General features: G+C 43.6%; 1 protein-coding gene across 8 annotated transcripts in view; it reads right to left on the bottom strand.

Moving 5' to 3' along the window:
* Positions 1–19,032, bottom strand: part of TASOR2 (transcription activation suppressor family member 2) — a 78,888-nt gene extending 59,856 nt beyond the window's left edge. For 2 of the 8 annotated variants that reach the window (XM_047741108.1, XM_047741106.1), the window contains exon 1: positions 7,115–7,414. In XM_047741108.1, coding sequence (XP_047597064.1) covers positions 7,115–7,119 — 5 coding nt within the window. In that variant the 5' untranslated portion in view covers positions 7,120–7,414. Of the gene's footprint in view, positions 1–7,114; positions 7,416–16,711; positions 16,839–18,925 lie in introns of those variants that run through there. The other 6 variants (XM_047741104.1, XM_047741112.1, XM_047741110.1 and 3 more) reach the window with 5 other exon arrangements.
* Positions 19,033–19,482: the final 450 nt, after the last annotated feature.

The raw sequence follows: 19,482 nt of genomic DNA, 5'->3' as shown, positions 1-19,482 counted from the left end.
CTACCTCAATATTAAAAATATTATGTTACAAAAAAACCAAAAACAAACCAACAGAGAAATGCAATTGCCACTGTATCGCTGTAAGGATGCTGTACATATTCTTTCTGTTCTTTTGTGTTTGAATAAGAAGATTCAGGGTGTAGGAAGGGATCAGAGAAGTTTTTAGGTTTCTTAATTTAAGAGTTCCCCCTTCTCTGTTCCTGCATCCAAGGATTTTTTAAAAAATAATACGGTTCCCTTGTTGCCAATCCTCTTGTAACCTGCAAATGTAATCTGATTCAGGAGGGCCTATTAATTCCAGCTCAGTTTTCCTCTTCAAGACTACTACAAGACCCAAATCCCTTGCTTTCCAAGGTCATATACTCACTTCTAGAGGTATTTCGCTAGCACATTCTAAGATCTCTGGGCCACTCAGGCACTTTCCAATTTCTCTCTGCTTTCCCTAATGGACACTGTCCAGCTGTTCAGTCTTAGCCTGGTACGCAGCAATTCTCTTAGGACGGGACGGTTTCTGGACTAAACAGCTGCTGGTCATTTCTGAGCTATGCCCCCTCTGCACAACTCTGCCTTCCTCTCAGAACTGTTGGGGCTTCCCAACAGTACTTAACATACAATTTCAAGTTTACAGGGTTTCTTTTATTCCTGCCCTTGTTCAAAGTGTAGTTTGGGCACTGTACCTCCCCTCCTTCCCATTCTTTTTTCTAGAAGTACGATGATGAAGAACTAATCTGGTCTTCTTCCTTCTGGAACTAAAGGTTCGGTCTGGCGATCTGATTTGGTTTTGTGCTCCTGTTTTCTTCTTCAGGACACCAGACAGAAGACCCATTCAACCAGAAGCTCACCTCTTCCAGTTCCAGGACTTAAATAATGGTTTCCTCCCACTGTATAAGATGAAAGACCTCTTTGGTTCTCCACTTTTATTTACTCACTCTTATTTTCTAATTCTTGTGGCTATTTTATTTTGGGGGAGAATTCTTCAGCTTTATTATCCAATCATTATATATTTTCTTCTGCTCTCACAGAGACCTTTTCTGTTTCCTGAATAATTTCGCTTTTTAAAAAAACAGAACCTCTTCTTTCACAGATGTCATTTCTTTTCTCTCTAAAGGTACCATAATTTTATTTGGTTCAAGATTCTTCTGTTACCTGCAGTAAATCTATTTCTACCAAGATCCTTTTATTTCCTACTTGTTTATTCCTGTTTGGTTTCTTTCTTTCTTTCTTTTTTTCTTTCTTTCTTTCTTTCTTTCTTTTTATTTATTTGTTTGAGAGAGTGAGTGAGTACCAGCAGGGGAGGGGCAAAGGGAGAAGCAAACTCCCCGCTGAGCAGAAAACCCTACCCGGGCTCAATCCATGGAGCCCGGGATCATGACCTGAGCCAAAGACAGAGGCTTAACTGACTGAGCCACCAGGCACCCCTCCTGTTCGGTTTCTTTTATGTCAGAGACTCCCACCAAATGGCTGGTGATCCTTCGCTGTCCACATGTGAGGCACTTACAGCTGACCACGAGGCCAGCACATGAACAGTGTCTCTGACCAGCAGCTCTCTCGCACTCTCTTTTTCTCTCTCTCCCGTGATCTGATGGTGATGCAGCTACTTAAGTAGGCGAACTCCCAAAGTCTGTATCCGCTAAATATTTTACCAGGGTTGATGTTTCCCCAGGAAAGAATCCGTTAAGATCTTGTTTAGGAGGCGCACAAGCTCGACTCTTGGTTCTGAAGAGTCACGCAGCCAGCCAGCTCTGGCTTCCCTGCTCAGTACGGCGACTTCCACTTAACGCTCATCCTGGCTTCGGTGCTCTGCTCCACCCCAGCTGCCTCAGCCTCCTGAATGTGATCACCTCCCGCAGGTGAGCTGTCAGTGCCCTGTCTGGGTAGAAGACAGCTAAGCAACTGTCTAGAGGCGAGGAGCAGGGAAGGGAATCTAGAGCATCAAAATGACCCAAATCACCACTTAATCGTTCTACTTCTGTGCCACCCTATCATCTTGCCTTGAGAAATACTTGTAACTTCCAAATCCTGAGCCGGACTGCCTGCTGGGAGTCCGCTGGCTTCTTGCCCACTGACTGCTCTTCGGCTTTCGGTAGCCCCACTCCATAAAGACACACAGGACTCGCCATCTTCGTGCTAGCTCCCCAAAGGTGACTGTACTTGGCATCTACTTTTCCATTCTTTTTGTCAATTTATATCTTTACTCTTTTATTGCCACCTCAGTGGGATTTCCAGAGGGTGTATACAACTACACATGTTAAACTAGAAGTGTCTACTTAAACTAAGTCTTAATTTCTTCATTTAAAAAATGTGGAATATACCCTCTAACTCTGGTAGCTATGACTACCAGTATTTTTTAACTTCTATAATAATGAAGACTCCATTTTATTTACCACATACCAAGTGCACACCAAATCTTCAATAAATGTTCCATTTAAAATGAATTACCTTTTAGTGCATATGTACTCAATAAGCATGTCCTCAAATAGAGAAAAAGTACAATCTCCAGAAGTTCTTCAATGACATTCTTTCAAAAGCACTCTGTTCCTTTCTTTGAGAGTACTTGTCATGATTTATAACTACATATTCATAACTACTTCATTAATGGCTAATTCCTTAATAAACCTGCCCCTGTAAGGGCAGAAGCGATTTCTGTTTTGTTCACCTCTGATTACTTAGCAGCCAGCCCAATGCCTGGCATATAGTGAACATGTTTGGTGACTAAATGAAAGAGTAAATAATATTTATGCTATTTAATCTGTACCAAAACTCAGTAAAAGGAATAAAGCTTCCCAACTTTTTAATAAAGCGGCTAAATGCAGTACCAAAATCTGACAAAACCTAAAAAAGGAAATTTAAGAGTTATCTCTAGTATGAATATTAATGCTAAAATCCTAAAATATATGCACTGGCAAAGAGAATCTATCCCAAGATTAAAATAACAGAGATCAATTCAGATTCATCATAGGATTGTTAAGAATTGGTTCAATAAACAGGAAATCCATAAATTTAACTAACCACATTAATAAATGAAAGTAAAACAATCACAGAGGGGCCACTGGTTGTGGGATAAGGAAGGAGAGCCAAAGGTCAGACTGTCAAAACAAAGTTACTATACACGCATTTATGTTACGATGCCTTATAACGTGTAAATTTTTGTTGCTGCAGAGTATTCTTAAGATGTATGCATTTTTTGGCCGTACTTAATCTAAAAATCAAACTAAGATGCTCCGAAATAAAAACTGTTGATTTAATAACATAGAAAAATGCCTACCACAGCAAAAGAAAGCTGGAGTAGCCAAATGTATATGGGACAAACAAGATTTTAAACCCAAGACTGTAACAAGAAATGAAGAAGGGTCCATCATGAAGCTATAACTGTAAATATTTATGCACCCAACTTGGGAGCACCCAGATATATCAATCAATCAATCAATCAATAACAAACATAAAGAAACTCACTGATAATAATATAGTAATAAGTAAGGAACTTTAACACCCCACTCACTGTAATGGACAGATCATCTAAGCAGAAAATCAAAAAGGAAACTACAGCTTTGAAACATACTGGGTCAGATGGACTTATGAGATATATTTAGAACATTTCATCCTAAAGCAGCAAAATACACATTCTTCTCAAGTGCACAAGGAACTTTCACCAGAACAGATCACATACTGGGTCACAAATCAGCCCTCAACAAGCACAAAAAGACTGAGATCATGGGCGCCTGGGTGGCTCAGTTGGTTAAGTGACTGCCTTCGGCTCAGGTCATGATCCTGGAGTCCCAGGATCGAGTCCCGCATCAGGCTCCCAGCTCCACGGGGAGTCTGCTTCTCCCTCTGACCTTCTCCTCGCTCATGCTCTCTCTCACTGTCTCTCTCTCTCTCAAATAAATAAAATGTATAAAAAAAAAAAAAGACTGAGATCATACCATGTATATTTACAGACCACAACACTATGAAATTTGAAGTCAACCACAGGAAAAAAATTTGGAAAGACAGATACATGGAGATTAAAGAACATCCTACTAAAGAATGAATGCGTTAACTGGGAAATTAAAGAAAAACTAAAAAAAATACATGGAAGCAAATGGAAATGAAAAGATGACAGTCGAAAACCCTTGGGATGCTGCAAAGGCAGTCCCTAAGAAGGAAGTATATTACAATACAGGCCTACCTCAAAACCAAGAAAAGTCTCAAATACACAACCTAACCTTACACCTTAAGAGGCAAGAAAAGGAACAGCAAATAAAGCCTAAACACACCAAAAGGGAAATAAGATTACAGAAGAAATAAATGATAAAGAAACAACAAACAAAACAGGTTTTGTTGAAACCAAGAACTGGTTCCTTGTACAGAAATCTGTTGTACAAAAATCTGCTGCATTCCTATACACCGATAATAAAGCAGCAGAAAGAGGAATAAAGGAATCAATCCCATTTACAACTGCACCAAACAAAAACAGTAAAATACCTAAGACTTAACCAAAGAAGTAAAAGACCTGTACTCTGAAAACTATAGAACATTTATGAAAGAAACGGGAAAAAAAACTACATGCTCATGGATTGGAAAAATAAAGACTGTTAAAATGTCTGCACTACCCAAAGCAATCTGCACATTTAATGCAATCCCTATCAAAATACAAACTATCAAAAAGAGCATTTTTCAGAGCTAGAACAACCAACCCTAAAATTTCTAGGGAACCACAAAAGACCTTGAATAGCCAAAGTAATCCTGAAAAAGAAGAGCAAAGCTGGAGGTATCATGATTCTGGACTTAAAGCTACCTTACAAAGCTCTAGTCATCAAGATAGTACAGCACTGGCATAAAAACAGACACATAGATCAGTGGAGCAGAACAGAGAGCCCAGAAGTGGACCCTCAGCTCTACGGCCACCTGATCCCGCACGAAGCAGGGAAGAACGTCTCCTGGGAAAAACACAGTCTCTTCAACAATGTTGCTGGGAAAACTGCACAGCCACATACATGCAGAAGAATAAAACTGGACCATTTCCTTACACCGTAGACAAAAAGAAATTCACAGTGGATTAAAGTTCTAAATGGGAGACAGGAAACCATCAAAATCCCAGAGGAGAACACAGACAGCAACCTTTTTGACCTCGGCTGGAGCAACTCCTTACTAGACACATCACTGGAGGCAAAAGCAAAAATAAACTATTGGGACACTGAGATAAAACGCTGCACAGCAAAGGAAATAATCAACAAAATTAAAAGGCAGTCTATGGAATGAGATCATGGAAATGACGTATCTGATAAGGGGTCAGTATCCAAAATCTATAAGGAACTTATCAAACTCAACACCCAAGAAACGAATAACCCCATTAAGAATTAGACAGGAGACATGAATAAACACTTTTCCAAAGAAGCCATCCAGACGGCGAACAGACATGAAAAGATGCTCAAATCACTCATTAGCAGGGAAATACAAATCAAAACCATCATGAGAAGGCGCCTGGGGGGCTCAGTCAGGGAGCGGCTGCCTTCAGCTCCGGTCATGATCTCAGGGTTCTGGATCAAACCGCACGTCGGGCTTCCCGTTCAGCAGAATCCGCTTCTCCCTCTCCAGCTTCTGTCCCCTCCCCCACCCTCTCAAATAAATAAATAAAATCTTAAAAAACACAACGAGATACCACCTCATACCTATCAGAACGGCTAAAATTAACAAAACAGGACAACAGGTGTCGGCAAGAATGTGCAGAAAGGGGAGCCTCCTCCACCGCGGGTGGGAGCGCACACTGGTGCAGCCGCTCTGGAGAACAGTGTGGAGGTTCCTCAAAAAGCTAAAAACAGAGCTAGCCTATGGCCCAGCAATTGTACTGCTGCGCATCTACCCAAAAGATACAAACACAGATTTGAAGGGGCACCTGTTTATAGCAGCATTACCAACAACAGCCAAATTATGGGAATTATGGAAAGAGCCCCAGTGTCCATCGACTGATGAATGGATAAAGAAGCTGTGTTATATATATTTACAATGGAATATTACTAAGCTATCAAAAAGAATGAACTCTTGCTATTTGCAATGATGTGGATGAAGCTAGTTCATATTACGCTAAGCAAAGTAAGCCAGAGAAAGACAAATACCATATGATTTCACTCATATGTGGAATTTAGGAAACAAGACAGATGAACATACAGGAAGGGGGAAAAAGGGAGAGAGAAAGGGAGAGGGAAGCAAACCATAAGAGACTGTTAAAAATAAAAAACAAACTGTGATTTGATGGAGGGAGGTGGGTAGAAGACAGGTATTAAGGAGGGCGCTTGTTATGATGAGCACTGGGTGTTGTATGTAAGTGAGAAGCACCGTATTCTACTGAAACCACATTATATGTTAACTAACCAGAACTTAAATAAAAATTACAAAAGAAAAAAAAAAAGATTTCTATAATAACATTAAAAAAATAAAGTAACTTAAGGCACCTGGGCGGCTCTGCCTTCGGCTCAGGCCGTGATCCCAGGGTCCTGGGATCGAGCCCCGCATCGGGCTCTCTGCTCGGCAGGGAGCCTGCTTCCCTTCCTCTCTCTCCGCCTGCCTCTCTACCTACTTGTGATCTCTGTCCGTCAAATAAATAAATAAAATCTTTAAAAAAAAAAAAAAGAATACCGTAGAACAAGATTTTCACAAAAGTTTTTAAAAATATAAAGAAGTTTGCCATTTACAAAAGTTTAAATGTTTTCTAACGCCCAGATAATCATACACACGAGGAAGAAAAACCAATGACCCTTGCCATAAGGGCAAAATACGTGTACTCACTGTTTTACGTTTCAAACGATGACCTAGAACACTGTAAACCTATACCCCCAGCAGAGCTGTAAGGGGGGACGCCCTCTCTCCGGAAGTTCCGCAAGGCTTTCCTCACTCGGACACTCAAAGAACCCAGTGAGGAGTTGGGAGCAAAGGAGTTCGGTAAACCTGTCAGTACCATCCAACCTGTCCTGGCGGCCCCACCGAAGTTTCACTCCGAAGGTCAAACACCTAGTCTGTCCCCCTCCCAGTCTCCTCTGCACCCAGCTCTAAGGAAGACCACCCGCTGGCCAGGTAGGGTGCCCTGGCAGCAGCGGGGAGCAGAGCTTCGGGTGACGCCCAGCTCCTCCCTCCTCACCTCATGGTGCGTGGGGGAGGGGGCTGCGCCTCTGCCCGCCGGCCTGCCGGCCCCCTCCCACCAGCGAAGTCCAGTGCGGTGGCCGGGGCGGCGCGGGGAGGCACCTTTTAAAAGTCAACGAGGGCCGCCGACCGCGAGCCCGCGGAAGGCAGGCGGCGACCCCAGAACCTCAGCCACAGAACCGGGTAGGGGTTCGTGGGAGCTGCAATCTAATCTAGTTCGAGGGCTGGTCGAACAAGCAGAGCGCCCTTGTCTTCCTTCCTCTGAGGTCTCCCAATGCCCTCTCTCGGGCGTTTGTTATTTTACGGTGCGTGCTCCCAGCTTCAATTTCTTCAAATATCTTGCCCACAGACTCTCAGGAATGATGCTGTAATGATGACGGATTGCAAGTCCCAGACCTAATCTGACACCCACATCTGTTCACTACAGTGATCCCCAATTATTCTAAATCAGGGCCCCTATAAACCGTTCCCATTATCGTCTATATAAATTCACCAGCTACAGTTTCACGGGGCTTTGCTGTATGATTTACAAAAACAGAAGGTCTACTGAATATGATTTTGAGCGCTCCACAGATCCCCGGGAGATGCTGCTATCAGCACTTGTGGTCAGGATGGGGGTGCTCACCCACTAAGCCAGGCAGCCCCAACAAAACCTACAAAAAATAAAACTATTCGGGGGCATGAAGTATTTGGTCTGACCTAAGGACATCTTTACTTTTGGCTCATGCTTTAACAAAGTTACTGAAGACATGTACCTGCATTTCCTGACCATCTCTGCATTTGCTAGAGGAAAATCTGTTCAGGAGATCCTAGAAAATCATTACCACCATTGTGTTGTACATATAGAAAACATACAGGAAAATCTTAACTCACAAAATTCACTTAAATTCATAAAGAATCATGTAGACTGACTATGTACTATTTAAAATAGCAAACACACTTTGGGTATTTAGTATATCCAAAGGAAAAGAAATCGTTTTTGGGGGCGCCTGGGTGGCTCAGTGGTTAGAGCCTCTGCCTTCGGCTCAGGTCATGATCTCAGGGTCCTGGGATCGAGTCTGGCATCGGGCTCTCTGCTCAGCAGGGAGCCTGCCTCCTCCTCCTGTCTCTCTCTGCCTGCCTCTCTGCGGACTTGTAATCTGTCAAATTAAAAAAAAAAAAATCTTTAAGAAATCGTTTTTTGAAAAAACATTTTTGGGGGATTATATCCATTGTGTAAAATGAGACATAGCCATGTACTATGTACTGTGTAGCCATGTACTGTGGCATATTTACTTTTGGACTTAATATTCAAATTTTGAAGATTGTTTTAACAATCCTCAGAATCCAATCTCACAGTAAAAAGTATTTTTATATAGCAAATAGATGCTTATAATCTTATATCTGCCAAGTTTTCTCTCTTGCTATGCTATATAAACTCTTTAGAGACCATACTTTCCACATTCAAGTTACGCACCTTTCATTGGAACTATTTCAAAGTTTATGTGGTGTCATTTTTAGACATCATATAAAGTAACTAACCTTTTTCTGGCTCCTTATCAAACTGGATTTACTAATTTGTGCTTTATTTTTTTAAAAAAGGTTTTATTTATTTGAGGCAGGGAGCACAAGCTGGGGGAGAGGCAGAGAGAAAGGGAGAAGCGTCTGCTTCCCCACCAAGCGGGGAGCCTGACATGGGACTTGATCCCAGGGCCCTGAGATCATGACGTGAGTCCAAGGCAGACACTCAACTGAATGAGCCACACAGGTGCTCCTAATCTGTGCTTTAAACTATCAGCTTGCAGTGAGATGGCTGCATTAAATGCACTACTGTATTTTATTACAAGGACACTGTTAAGTAATTTTGTACCCCTTTTTAAAAAAATATTTTATTTATTCATTTGACAGAGAGAGACACAGCGAGAGAGGAGCACAAGCAGGGGGAGTAGGAGAGGGAGAAGCAGGCTTCCCACTAAGCAGGGAGCCCGATTCGGGGCTCGATCCCAGGACCCCGGGATCATGACCAGAGCCGAAGGCAGATGCTTAACCAGGCACCCCAGTTTTGTACCTCTTAAAAGAAAATCCTAACAATAAATTTTTCTTAGGGACAATTACATTTTAAAACCTGCTTTGGATTCTTTTGATTACAGATGATGAAAGAGAAAGTGACCTAATCCATGCCGTAACAGGGTGACTTTTTTTTACTGCTCACACCCCTAGAAATATCCCATCCTGAAAGTCCTGGGCAAAGAATAGGCCTGTTCGCTGACAGTGGCTCACAGAGAAGTAGGGGATCACCAGAGGGTAAAGCAACCAGTCACACTGGTCAAACTAAATCCCAGAAGTTGGGGCCTCGAGCATTCTTCTAACCAGGCAGGGAGCAGGTATGTATTCAAAGGTTCTAAACAGGGTCTATTTCACCATGCCAAGGAAGGTAGTGAGTCTTTACACAGAATATAAGCAAGGGATTTAATTCTCCAATTCTCCTTCCCTTGTTAAGGGAAAACAAAGTATGCTCCAGACACATTTCTATGCTAAAAGCAATAATGTTAAAAAGAGAAGCTAAATTTAAAACAAAAACAAAAGGCCAACTGAGTTAACCAATAAAAATAAAAACTGTTACTTTTAGAATAAATGAAATAATCTCTTAGCAAATATATTCAAAAAAGAAAAATTAAAAAGCAGAACAAAAAAGAGACTATTACCACAAATACAGGGAAAGCATTTCTAAAATTATAAATGTCATACATAATTTATACTAACTAATTTGAAAACTATAAAAATATAACTTGCCAACACTGATCTAAAGAGAAGAAACATCTAAATAAACCAATTATGATGAAAAAACTGAAAGAGGAGTCATAGTCCTACCCCTTCCCCCAAAAGACTAGGTCCAGAGTTTTATTGTCAGATTTTACTTCTCACTTACCAGATTATAGGTATCTATAAGTCTGGCAATGCATTCTGTTGGTGGAACTGTGGGAAACAAAGTGAAGAGAAAAGCAAAAGGACAGGACAAAATACATACTATGTAGATGAAAAAAGACTGATTTATACTTTTAGATGGACAGATCAACAGAAATGGAAATTCACAGTTTAGGATTTATGAATAGCTAATAAACACATTTCAAAATACCTCCTGTTTACAGATATAAGAAGCCAAACAATCCCCAGCAAGGTAAAGATACACTGCATTGAAATAGCACAGCACTGAAGACAAAGAGAAAAATACCAAAATAGCCAGAGAAAAAAGAAGTGAGACACAGCTGACCTCTCAGGGGCAATAATGGAAAAGACAAAGAAACGAGGGATGAGATGTGCAAATGTGCTCAGCAGCGGCCAACCTAAACTGCATTACTTAGCAGAAACATCTTCCGCAAATGACAGTGAAACAAAGATACTTCCAGGTAAACAAAACTGGAAAGAATTCATCACCAAGCAATCCTTCAACAACAACAAAAAAGCCATCCCAGGGGCGCCTGGGTGGCTCAGTGGTTTAAGACTCTTCCTTCGGGGGCGCCTGGGTGGCTCAGTGGGTTAAGCCGCTGCCTTCGGCTCAGGTCATGATCTCAGGGTCCTGGGATCGAGCCCCGCATCGGGCTCTCTGCTCAGCAGGGAGCCTGCTTCCTCCTCTCTCTCTGCCTGCCTCTCTGCCTGCTTGTGATCTCTCTCTGTCAAATAAATAAATAAAATCTTAAAAAAAAAAAAAAAAAAAAAAAGACTCTTCCTTCGGCTCAGGTCATGATCCCGGGGTCCTGGGACCGAGCCCCGCAGCATCGGGCTCTCTGCCCAGCAGGGAGCCTGCTTCCCTTCCTCTCTCTCTGCCTGCTCTCTGCCTACTTGTGTTCTCTCTCTGTCAAATAAATAAATAAAAATCTTTAAAAAAAAAAAAAGCCATCCCAAAGGACATACTTTGAGCAGAAGGAAAATGGCCCTAGACTGATGTTCTAAAAGATAAAAGAAGCCACAGAGAAAAGCAGTAAAAATGTGGGAAATGTAAATAAGCACTGACTGTAAAACACAGTAATTCTAAACAGGCCCCCTTCTGTCCAGTAAGAATACTACTTAAAAATATTAAAACATATGATAACATATAAGCCATGAAGGGACTGAATGAAGTCAAGCTTCTATGGTTCTGGTACCATCTAAGAGGAAGGGAAAACTATTGGGTTTTTTTGTTTGGTTGGTTGGTTTATTTTGTTTTTGTTTTTTTAGATTTTTGAAAAGTCAAGGATGCATGATATTTCTAAGAGAACTGTAAAAACCAAAAAAGAGAGCCTATTTTCCAAACTAGTACATGGGGAAAATGGAAGGCTAGAGATATTAAATCAATATTTAAAAAATAACAGAAGGGGGGCACCTGGGTGACTCAGTCAGTTAAGTGGCTGTCTTGGGCTCAGATTGTGATCCCAGGGTTCTGGGATCGAGTCCCACATCAGGATCCTTGCTCAGCAGGGAGCCTGCTTCTCCCTCTGCCTGCCGCTCCCTTTTCTCATGCGCTCCTGAGTGCACTTTCTCTGACAAAAAAATTTTTTTTTAATTTCAAAAAATAAAAAAATAACAGGAGAAAGAAATATAGACTAGCCAGGGCAAACAGAAAGCACAAAATAAGAGTAATTACAGTGAGTGTAAATCAGCTAAATGTCTCAGCCGAAATGCTTTAAAACTGCATTAAAAAATTCCAACAGATGCGGGGCGCCTGGGTGGCTCAGTGGGTTAAAGCCTCTGCCTTCGGCTCGGGTCATGATCCCAGGGTCCTGGAATCGAGCCCCACATCGGGCTCTCTGCTCGGCAGGGAGCCTGCTTCCTCCTCTCTCTGACTGTCTCTCTGCCTGCTTGTGATCTCTGTCTGTCAAATAAATAAATAAAATCTTTAAAAAAAAAAAATTCCAACAGATGCTCTTAAAAGAGACATCTAAAACATACAAGTGCATGACTCTACAGCTATTTAAAAATAAATGAATTTAAAAAACACAAAAAGAAATGCATTGAAGAGAAAGTCACAAAGCGCAAGTGATAAGCTACAAGCCAGATGAATTAACAGTACAGAAGGGAGAAATATTCAATATCAAAACTGAAAAAAGGAGACATAATTACACATGCTTCACACATTAAAGATAGCAAGAGCACACTGTTAACAACCATAAATATTAAAAATTCAGAAAAAACAGAGACCTAAAAAATCTAAGCAACTGTGACAATTTTTTTCAAATCTTGAGTAAATCATGTAACCACTAAAAAAAATTAAATCACTAGTCAAAAATTTGCCACCAAAAAAAACTTCACACCTAAGTGGATTCAATGGTAAATTCTACCACAACTGGTTATCTACCTGAGAATAAAGTTAAATTGTATTTATACTCCTATCTACCCACAATTAACAATTCCAAATAGATAGACACAAAAAGAAAATCTTTAAAATTAACTTCCATTCATCAAAAAACATCACAAAGAGAGAGAAAAGGTATTTGCAACCCATTTTAGTACCTAAGGATTAGTACCCAGAGCATGTAAAAAAGTCCAAGGATAGGGGCGCCTGGGTGGCTCAGTGGGTTAAGCCGCTGCCTTCAGCTCGGGTCATGATCTCAGGGTCCTGGGATCGAGCCGCGCATCGGGCTCTCAGCTCAGCAGGGAGCATGCTCCCCTCTCTCTCTCTGCCTGCCTCTCTGCCTACTTGTGATCTCTGTCTGTCAAGTAAATAAATAAAATCTTTAAAAAAAAAAGTCCTATAGTCCAACGACCCCAAGAAATGGGGGCGCCTGGGTGGCTCAGTCAGTGAAGCATCTGCCTTCGGCTCGGGTCATGATCCCGGGGTCCTGGGACTGAGCCCCGCATCAGGCTCCCTGCTCTGCAGGAGGCCTGCTTCTCCCTCTCCCACTCCCCCTGCTTATGTTCCCTCTCTTGCTGTGTCTCTCTCTGTCAAATGAATAAATAAAATCTTAAAAAAAAAAAGACTAGAAATAGACAAGGGACATGAACAGTACACAGAGGGGGGAAAAGGCCTCTAAACACATGAAAAGATGCTCAAACTCAGTCATAATTATCCATAAATGATTTATCAAACTACCAAAGAACACACGTTGAACAAGGCATCCTGTGAGGGACTTTAGGAAAAGAGTCATTGCAATACACCGCAGGTAAACGTGCAAAATCCCAAGAAAAAGCAGTTTGGCAGTAATTCTCAAAATTTCAAAGGCATTTAACCTTTAACCCAGTACCACCATTCTGGAAATTAATAGTACAGAAATAGCTGCTCACATACAAAATGACAACTCTACAAAATTTCTCCATGCATCACTGTTTTTAACAGCAAAAGACCAGAAACTGATTATCTACTACAGACTAGTTAAATAAACTGGTACAGCCACACGATGAGAAATTGTTTTCCTGTGCTGTAGAATAAGCATGCTACCTACATACTGCTTTGTGAAGATTTCCAGAATACACTGATAAATGGAGGGGAAAAAAATGTAGCACAGCACAAATCAGGTTAAGAGAAATACAAAAACAAACACTGGGGAATGAGTTGGATAGGTATAGGAAAGAAAAGATTTTTCTTCGTATGATCTTTATGTATTTTTTAATTGCTAAAATAAATTATTCCAGTAGTTTCTTAAGCAACAGGAAGAGTTCAACTTGCATATATAACAGATGTTTTAAAAATTCATACAGGGGCAAAAAAAAAAAAAATTCATACAGGGACGCGTGGGTGGCTCAGTGGGTTAAGCCTCTGCCTTCGGCCCAGGTCATGATCTCAGGGTCCTGGGATTGAGCCCCGCATTGGGCTCTCTGCTCAGCAGGGAGCCTGCTTCCCCTTCTCTACCTGCCTCTCTGCCTATCTGTGATCTCTCTCTGTCAAATAAATATTAAAAATAATAAAAAATAAAAATTCATACATATTAATAAAACAAGTACCCAATAGAAAAAGTGGCAAAAACATGACTAAATATTACACAGAAGAAAACAAACATTTAACTTGTTTTCTGTAATCTCAGAAATGCAGTTGAAAGCCACAATAATATTTTCATTTCCATGAGACCAGCAAAAAGTAAAAAGCTGGACAATGCCATACACAGAGAGAATGGGAAGTAATGGGAGGCTTCATTCAAAATTAGTGGTGTATAAATCAGAAGTACCATTTGGGAAAAGTTAGACATTATCTAATGAAATTGAACATGCACATACCCTCCTAACAGATCCACCAATTCCACTAACATGCCTAAGTATCATATATATGCACTTGAGGATGAACAAGAACATTTATGGCAGCACTAACTATAATAGCCCCATGTTGGAAATAACCATTATGTTCATAAAGAATAAAACAACTAAGTATATAATCCATTTATAATATGTTCTTAGAGTAGACCATCGTACTACAATGAAAATTGATGAACTGTAGCGGTGGTTCTCAAAGTGGTGATGGTACTTGGGTGGGTTTTCTGATCTCTATTGAAATGTGTCATCATCTGAGAGATCTACAGAACTCAAAGAACTAGTATCTACCATATGACCAATGTGTGGATGAAAGATCCCTTCAAAATGCAAGACAGACCAATGTGTTTTCATGTCACAGAGTGAGAAGTTCACGGACATGGCTTCAAATTTTACACTGCGGCTAACCTTTAAAGAAACTGTTAGTTTTATTTTTTTTTAATAGACATATATTTTTAGCCCCAGGGGTACAGGTCTGTGAATCGCCAGGTTTACACAGTTTACAGCACTCACCATAGCACATACCCTCCCCGATGTCCATAACCCCAGCCCCCTTCTCCCAACCCCCCTCCCCCCAGCAACCCTCAGTTTGTTTTGTGAGATTAAGAGTGACTTATGAAATATGGTTTGTCTCCCTCCCAATCCCATCTTGTTTCATTTACTCTTCTCCTACCCCCTTAACCCCCCATGTTGCATCTCCTCTCCCTCATATCAGGGAGATCATATGATAGTTGTCTTTCTCCGATTGACTAATTTCGCTAAGCATGATACCCTCTAGTTCCATCTGTTAGTTTTATTTTTATCTGATATTCGCTGAAACCTATCTTATAAGTTTATGAAAACATGCCTCCCTTTTCTAAATACACAGATGAGTCTGGATTTTCTTCATATACTTTCAACCATAACAATATATTGCAACAGACTGAATGCAGAAGCAGACATGAAACTGAATCTTTAAAAATTTTTGTGAAAACAGGGGCTCCTGGGTGGCTCAGTGGGTTAAGCGTCTGCCTTCAGCTCAGGTCATAGGCTCAGGGGTCCTGGGATCAGGCCCTGCATTGGGCTCCCTGTTCAGTGAGGAGTCTGCTTATCCCTCTCCCCCTGTCTCTCCCCCCCGACTCTGCTCCCCCTCTTTCTCCTTCACTCTCTCTCTCAAATAAAATCTTTATTTAAGGGCACCTGGGTGGCTCAGTGAGTTGGGCCTCTGCCTTTGGCTCAGGTCATGATCTCAGGGTTCTGGGATGGAGGCCCCCATTGGGCTCTCTGCTCAGTGGGGAGCCTGCTTCCCCCAAGCCCCGCCCCGCCTGCTTCTCTGCCTACCTGTGACCTCTCTCTCTCTCAAAGAAATAGAATCTTTAAAAAAAAAATTGTGAAAATGGGGCACCTGGGTGGCTCAGTGGGTTAAGCCTCTGCCTTCGGCTCAGGTCATGATCTTGGGGTCCTGGGATCGAGCCCCACATTGGGCTCTCTGCTCAGCAGGGAGCCTGCTTCCTCCCCGCCCCACCTGCCTCTCTGCTTACTTGTCATCTCTGTCAAATAAATAAATAAAATCTTTAAAAAATATATATTTGTGAAAATGTTAAAACAATGCTACTCGTCACTAATTTTTTTGCAAAAGTATTTTCATTAAAATGTTATTTATATTAAGATGTAACAGGTGTGTCCTTTTTTTTTAAAGATTTTATTTATTTGTCAGAGAGAGAGGGAGAGAGAGCGAGCACAGGCAGACAGAATGGCAGGCAGAGGGAGAAGCAGGCTCCCCGCCGAGCACGGAGCCCGATGTGGGACTCGATCCCAGGACACTGGGATCATGACCTGAGCCGAAGGCAGCTGCTTAACCAACTGAGCCACCCAGGCGTCCCAAGAGGTGTGTCATTTTTTAAGAGGTACCAGTAAATACACCAATACATGCCATATCTACCATATTTAAGATCAATCAGTTTTAGTATCTAATGATATAACCAACATAAATGAAAGATCTTTAGGGTTCTCAATGGTTTTTAAAATCATAAAGGGAGTCATAAGACCAAAAAGCTTCTGAACTGCTGAACTACAGACATATGCTTCAGCAATGATGAATCCAAAAACACAATGTTTACGAAATTCACAGATAAAGCTCAAAAACAGGGGAAAGAAAACAAACAGCTTGATTTAAAAAAAATATATGTGAAAAAACTGTACAGAAAGGCCAGGGAATAATTAACACAAAATTGAGGATGACCAGTGTGACGGCAGCAGCAATACACTGCTTCTGGGGAGAGGTACACACCAGAGCTTCTAAGGCACTTAGATATCCTTTTAAGCTAGGTACACAGATATACTTCAAACAAACAAAAAACTGGTACATATAAATGGTATACTTCACAACAAAAATTTTAATAGAAGAAACAAAGGGACATACCTATTATCCTAGAAGGAAAAACTCAAAGAATGCCTCTTCTCAAATTAATCTATAAATTCAATGCAATCACAAACAATATCCCAACAAGATTTTCTACAGAACTTGGAAAGATGGTTCTAAACATCATCTGGAAGAAAAATGCAAAGAACGCCCAAAGCTTTTTTCAAAAGAAAGCAAGATATATTACAAAAGTACAATAATTAAAATGGTGTGGTAATAGGTAAATGGGTCAAAAGAGAGTTCACAATGCAATTTAAAAGAAAAGGATGTGACCCAGTCAAGATATTTTTTATCACCCAAAGAAGATAAAAATTAAAATGAGAAGTTACTTCCAGTTATTAGAAAAATTAGTAAGATGTTAAAGAAATACTGTTATCATTCGTGCTGGCTAGCAGAGAGAGAAAGCATACCTTTTGAGAGTGGATTTTATTAAAGGGTAGGATATTTGAGATGAATTCCACAGCATTATTCTCCAGCATTCTCATAGGGAATCAACTCTACAGAAATACTATCATTGTTAGTTATAGAGGAAAACTTGACAATAAATATCCAGCAAAAATTAAAGACTGGTTTGGTAAAGATACCATACCTACTTTATTATACTAAGCAGATCTCAAAGCTACATTCGTTAGAGGCGCCTCTGCCTTCGGCTCAGGTCATAGTCCCAGGGTCCTGGGACTGAGCCCCACAGCGGGCTCTCTGCTCGACGGGGAGCCTGCTTCCCCCCCAGCTCACTCTGCCTGCCTCTCTGCCTGCCTGTGATCTCTGTCAAATAAGTAAAATCTTTAATAAAAACAAAACACAGCACAACTACACTTGTTAAACACTATGTCTCAGGCAACTTTTTAGGCACTTTGGGGATTTTAATTCATGTAAGCATCTATGTTTGGAGCACAGGAGATGCTCCTAATAGAGTTCTTTTCAAAGAGAACCGATTACATTCGGGTCAACGTCCTGAAACCCCCAAATTTCAAACGCTGTTCTCGGTCTTTCTTGGGAGAATTACGGACACCTGTCACTTTTTCCTTCTCTCCACCGTGGGCTCGTGACCGCTGTGCCGAACACATCGCGGGGCGCTCTCAGCCCTGGAAGGCAGCTTTTCAACAGAAAACATTCTCAGGCCGTTCAGGAGTGTCTACTTGGTCATAAACTCCGGGGCGGGCTGACGACCAACCTCAGAGCCTGCGCATTCGCGCGTCACGCCCTTTTCCCTGGCAGAGCTTCCTCAGGGGAACACCGCGGGCGGCCGCCACCAGTCACCAGTCACTACGGCAACGTACAGTCGCTCAACACTGAAGCCCACCGCGTCCCCCATGACCCGCCGTCCCGCCTTACCGGGGAAAGACGCATGGGACAGGTGCGCCTAAATTTCTGGGCTTCGAAGCGACAAGCACTAAGTGAAACCAGAGGGTTTCCCAAGTGTCTGCCTCGAGGTCTGAGGTTAACCTGCCACGCTCCTCTACCACGTGCTGCTTGGTGGCACTTCGGCCAGACCGCGGGACGGCACGGACCACCGGAACGACGGCCCCCCGTGCACTCCTTGGCCTTTCTGCTACACGACCCTCGCCCCCGGGACAGACCCTTCCTTCCTTCTAGAACGACTCTGAAAGAGAAACGGTCCCGCGCCGCCGCGGGTCCACGACCGCGCCAGCCCCGAGACGCGGACTTCCAGGGCAGCCTTGACCTCACGGCCGGTCCACAGCGCACGGTCCACAGCGCACGGGCACAGCCCGACTACGCGCCTGCCGCGGCGCGCACGGGGACGACAGTCCTCCGACAGGCGACTCAGCAGCACGGCTTCGGCGGTCTGGACGCCCTGGCTCCAGGGGAAGGACGGGTTCCCGCCGCGCGAAATTCGGACGTCGCAGAGTCAAGCCCGGGTGGAAGCGTGAGCGACACCGGGAACCGCCACGGGCTGTGACGAAGTCCGGCTCATCCCGTCCGCCGCTCCGCCAAGACCGCGCTGAAAGCCGACGCCCCCTCCCGCCCCGTCACCCCGAGAACAGCGCAAACCGGCCAGACAGCAGCACCAAGGAACGCACGCCGCGTCCCTCGCAACCTGGACGGCTCTGTGCAAGGCAGAGGCGAGGCCCGCGGCCGACGACCACCGAGGCCCACGCGGCTAGCGGAGCACGGCGCTCTGCAGGTGGGAGCCGCTGCGGCCCCCCCCCCCCGCGTGCACCAGCAGCAGCGGCCCCGGCGGCGAAGGCTTACCTGCCCCCCGCGCGGCCGCCGCCCCCGAGGATCTGACGTCGCTGCACAGTGTCTTCCCCATGCTCCCGGCGTCCGCGTCTCCACGCGTGCACTTCCCCGCTCGGTCCCCCGCGGCCAAACGTGACAGGCGCGTCCGCGCTCCAGCAGGCACCGGCCGCGCTCCGCCTGCTCCCCGACCCGGAGCGACTCTCCGCCCGCGGGAGAGTCTCGGCGCGTCTACACCGGCGCTTCAGGGGCGCGCAGGACCCTCCACGTCGCAGCCCGGGCTTCCCCTCAGCCCCAGAGACGGCAGCGCCGGCAGCGCGGCCCCGGGAACGCCTGGCTGCCCCGAGACGCCGGCGCGGGGTACGCGGGCCTGGCGCCCAGGCTCCCAGCCCGCAGGAACCACCGCGCTCGTCAGCCAGACGTCGTTCTTCTCCCGCACGGTCCTGGGAAGGAACGCTCCCCGAGACGCGCCGCCGCCTGAGAGAACATGCCGATTATCCGAGACACAGCTGCAGAAAACCGGAAGTGAAACCTCTGGCCTCGGGAAAAGGAGTGGGGGGAGAGGGGGAGGG

This window comes from Lutra lutra, chromosome 8 (genome assembly GCF_902655055.1).
Source record: "Lutra lutra chromosome 8, mLutLut1.2, whole genome shotgun sequence".
Classification (NCBI taxonomy): Eukaryota; Metazoa; Chordata; class Mammalia; order Carnivora; family Mustelidae; genus Lutra; species Lutra lutra.
The sequence above is the reverse complement of the archived record's forward strand: the minus strand, read 5'-3'. Positions and strand labels throughout refer to the sequence as shown.